General features: G+C 38.9%; 1 protein-coding gene across 1 annotated transcript; it reads right to left on the bottom strand.

Moving 5' to 3' along the window:
• Window positions 1-2,050: 2,050 nt before the first annotated feature.
• LOC131075062 (protein PLANT CADMIUM RESISTANCE 7) lies at window positions 2,051-3,886 on the bottom strand. The gene is made up of 4 exons (XM_058011853.2): window positions 3,205-3,886; window positions 3,004-3,075; window positions 2,590-2,790; window positions 2,051-2,503 (listed from the first exon to the last, which is right to left on the bottom strand). Exons 1-4 carry the CDS (start codon window positions 3,458-3,460, stop codon window positions 2,445-2,447), a joined length of 588 nt encoding a protein of 195 aa, XP_057867836.2. The 5' UTR covers window positions 3,461-3,886; the 3' UTR covers window positions 2,051-2,444.
• Between the last annotated feature and the right edge of the window lie 772 nt (window positions 3,887-4,658).

The following is a 4,658-nucleotide window of genomic DNA, read 5'->3' as shown; positions in this document are numbered from 1 at the left end:
ACTACTCAAAATCTCGGTTCCCTAGACCTTAACCCTGCCATCACGAATGAAACTATACAACATTCTCTATTTTAAAAAAATATATATTTATCACATAATTACAAAATTGCCATTAGCATGGCTCAACTACTATCCCCTACCAGCCAGCCCAAGAGAAACATATAGAAACCCAAAAAACAAAAACTTTTATTAATTGAAAGATAGGGATTCAACCCTAAACATTTTCCTTTTTCCCCTTCTTCTCCTTTGGTGTTAGCACTGGTCTGTCAATCTAATAGTCAGTGGGCTCGAATGTTGGCCCTTTCTTGCCTTTTTTGCTTGCATTCGCTTCAGCTCGACAAAGAATTGAAACTCCAGCAAAGACTCACAGCTCACGTGTGCCTTTGTACGACGTTCCTCCTTGCAGCTCTTTGCACTTCATACAATGACCAAATGAAAGTCGCCTTCGCTAGTGCCAGTTTCTCTCCAATCCCCATTCTCAACTTTGAATCCTTTCCCCGAAATCATCGTGGTGAGCAATGAATTCAGCCCAAACAACCACTCATCCTCATCACCCATTCGACCTCTGCCTTACTCCCCAACTCCAAGCTCCAGGCCGGAAACATTGAACCTATATCTGCATGTTCGCTCTATACTCATGCTTGCTCTGCATAAACTCTTCTCCTAGCATGTTGTCAATGATTTGAAAAAAATACAAAATCATGGATTTTGAATACCCCTTTCAATCTCTTCTCTAAGATGCGACCCAGAAAGGCAAGCTGTTGTTTCACAGTGATCAACGTAAAACTAGCCTCCATATTGCTAATTACAATTCAGGCACCCTTTTTTTTAAAACTCTTTTGTGTGATTTTCACCAATAGCAATCCCCTTAAATCTTGGCATTTCTCAGGAAAGGGTTGTCATATTAAATGTTATTTGCTTTCATCTGTTCCATCATCTGTTCTCTCCCACCAATTAACCATGTCTTTCTTGGACGCGTCTATTCTGGTTCCAAAACGACAATAAGGAACGACTAACATGTGTGTTAGTCGTGCATTTTACACTGTCGATTTTGCAATAAACGGCTGTGATTGACTAACCTGTCGCTAACACGCTGTACAAAATGTCTATTTTGGAGCCAGAATAGCTTCAGCCACCTTTCTCTTGATGATGGTGTACGGAAAATCTTGTTGCCCAACTCTAAATCTCTAAACTTCTCCCAATATTTTGCCATTATTTCATCATTAAATGACATTTTCTATTTTGATAGTTTATCTACCACTTCATTACCGGTACGAAGGATATGGGATACTTTATATGTTTGAAAAGAATTTAAAATTTTACATATGGGTTTTATAAATTTATTCAAATTTTGTGCTAAAGCCTTTCCTTCAATTAGAGAATTAATTATAATCAATGAATCTCTTTCTAAATGAATCTTCTCCGAAGATAATTTCTTTGCCATTAACATGGCTTCAAACATTGCTCGCACCTCTGTTTTGTTGTTTGTACCATCCTTGAGTTTTTTGGTTCCTATTGCTAAGATATTCCCTAACGAATCTCTTGCTACAAACCTCGTGCCCAAAGGGCCAAGAATGCCTCTCAATGCCCCATCAAAGTTTACCTTGATCCAACTCTCCTTTGGACTTTGCCACTTCTTACATTAGTTCTCCATTAGCCCAATAAGGCCCATTAGTAGGCCTATATTACTATATTATTATTATTATTATTATTATTATTCTTTCTCATCCTTATTCTTGAGAAAAAAAGTGGACTTTATGTAAGAATACTTTTGGAGATAGACAAATTGATTGATCAATTGAAGTGACAAGGTAGAAGTGAAGATATAATTAACATTAAATAATTGAAAATTAATTAATTGAGTGCATGAGAGGAGAAAATAAATTAAAAAATAGTAATAAAAAATATTTTTTTTTGCTTTCCATACATTTAAGTGTCATCAATGTGATTATACATCACAAAACTTCTGCATAATAATAACTTTAAAAAATAAAAGATAACATGTGACACAAAATTCCCCTGCCTTCCTCCTGAAATTAAATAGCCTCGTTATAAAATCATAATTTAAAAAAAAAATAGTTGCAAAATAAAAATGAAAATATTTTTTTAACTAATTCAACATTGTATACTATCTGTTTTTGGATCTACATATAGTATATGGACTAGCTGAACTACGTATAAGAAACACCTTACTACGAACTAAATATGCATACATTCCTTGTAAAATTTGACCGTAGATATGCATTTTTCCTATCTAATAATAACAAGTCTGTCTCCATACAAAATCTAAGCTTAGCCTGTTCATGTACATACAGCCATGGCAAAATTTAAGATATATTTTCACATATTCCTTTCACAGGACTGAACAGATAGGAGCAAAATTTCACTGTGCACGAGCATTTTTCTCCACAAAATTTCATTGCAGTATCAGTAAAAAATGGCGATCAGCGTATCATGGTCTTGATGGAGGGAGGCGACAAGGCAACGGATTTCACTGCTTCTCCTGCATTTTTTTCTTCCACTCATATCATTTTCATGTTACGCTCTGTAAATGCAGAATGAAAATGAAAATGAAGGAAGGAAAAATACCTGTTTTAGCGGATTTGACCTGATGATACTCCTGGCACAGGGCACAGCAGTCACAGAGGCAATGGACAAGGAAGTCGGAGGTTCGATTCCCAGGAAGCTGCAGTTTCATTCTCAGTCTCTCTCGATACCCACAAGAATAGCAACAGTGCAGCCCCACCATTAACAATACACAGTACAGACTTCCTCTCATCACACACGCCACTGGTACACAGAAACCCAAAAATCGTTACTCCCACATTATAAGAATGGAAATAGAAATCAATTCTTTTACAATTCATGAAATGGAACTTTCTATTTTTATGGGATTTCTCTCTATTTTATACTTAACATGCTATAAATAAAGAGTACATACTAACCCAGCTCAAAGTTACATAACAATTAAAACAAAAAAATGAAAAATCCAAGGTGGCTTACACGCAGAAGCGTCATCTGCAAACCGGGCAATACTTCCGAAGGCAACGCACGGGGCGATTGCTGTCATACAGCCTGCGCTAAAATGCCATTACCAATTCAATACAGTAATAAACATACATATAATTTATACACAATTTTCACATAAATCCATGTAAAATACATATAATCTATACACATTTTCACATAAATACTTGAGCTTACATGTGCAGCGATCTTCATGGCAGTCGAAAAACCCTGCGCTCCAAGAATTATGGTGGTAAGCGTTAGGATTTGTTGCAGGAACGAAACGGCAGCATTGTGGAAAATCGAACTCGGGACCTCTTGGAATAGAAGGGCAGCATTGTGGAGAACCGAACTCAGGACCTCTGGCTCCTTTCCCCTTGCCCTGGTGCGGCAGAGCAGGGCAGAACTTGGGATCTTTGGCCTCAAATGAACCTTCCATCTTCTTCCCCTGCATCAGGACTCGCAGAATGGAGTGGTTTTAAGAGGTGGGTAAAAGGGGAAAAGTTCGCGCGAGTCAGAGATTATTCAGATCGAGGGGGAAATCCCCAATCCCATGACTGAAAAACATGCAGCGAATGTAATGATGAGGGGCTAGCTAACACGAATATAGGCATTTGTTGGGAGGCAGGGGAAGTACTTATTTTGTAAAATGGAGGGAAGGAAAATGATCGAATTGCAGAGAATGATGTGGATATACGCGTGTGGAGGGGGTGGGTCGCGTGAGAGGAGAGATGATGGAGTGTTTGGCGTGCTGTCATGGTTGGCCGTGAAATTCAAGCACTGAACTGCCAATGCTTCCAAATGCCAGCTTTCCCAGTTGGGATCCCAAAACATACATTTTCGTGATGTCAAATTACAGGCGAGCACTCTTTTCAGTTGTGGCAGTGATATCATAAACCGTACTGTGGGGATCTTTTTCTACTCAATGCCCGCCCTCTCAATCGACATGGCGTGCCTCACTCAGTCATTCGCTCGCTCGGATTTCTATCTACGACTCAGGTTTCATCAATTATCACGTGCGATGCGTGCCGTAGGAACTGAAATTAGCGGCTATTCAATCAGAGTGTTTTTACTTCAAGACAGACAAATGAGCAGCTATGCCTTTAGCATTGTTGAATTTGAATTATTCATTTCCTAACAAAATAGTCCGTCCCTTATTCATTTCCTAACAAAACAGTCCGTCCCTATGCCAACTAGGGCTGGCTTAAAGAGCACACACTAAGGTTTGACTATGGGCCAGTTGTTACTTTGTTCCGTCAGGTCTTTTATTCTGTTTCGCTTCTGTCTACTGTTTTACTTTTCGTTGCAGTCCTCTTTAACTCTTCCCAGTCACGGTTACTGCAGTGGCAGTCCCGCCCAATCTATTAAAAAGAGAATATTTCAATTTTGAGGGGGAGATCTTCATTTTACTGTCTTAGTCTTTCAACCAGCAGGATCGATGAAGTCATCAAGCATGGATTCATGAAGACAGTGCGAGAGAATCTTCCTAGGTATGTCTGGATCGAGTCTTTTAGAGGCTGTAGATCAGAGGTATCACTCACCCTGCAATTGCGATTTGAAATACTGGTTGTCTGGCACGTATTGCTTCTTCCTCACCCATAATTGTCTTCTTTTGTTAGCTCAAACTAATTGTTCCTACTTTTGCTTGTATG

Source organism: Cryptomeria japonica, chromosome 3 (assembly GCF_030272615.1).
Source record: "Cryptomeria japonica chromosome 3, Sugi_1.0, whole genome shotgun sequence".
In the NCBI taxonomy this organism is placed as follows: Eukaryota; Viridiplantae; Streptophyta; class Pinopsida; order Cupressales; family Cupressaceae; genus Cryptomeria; species Cryptomeria japonica.
Note: the sequence above shows the minus strand (reverse complement) of the source record. Positions and strands in the feature narration are given on the sequence as shown.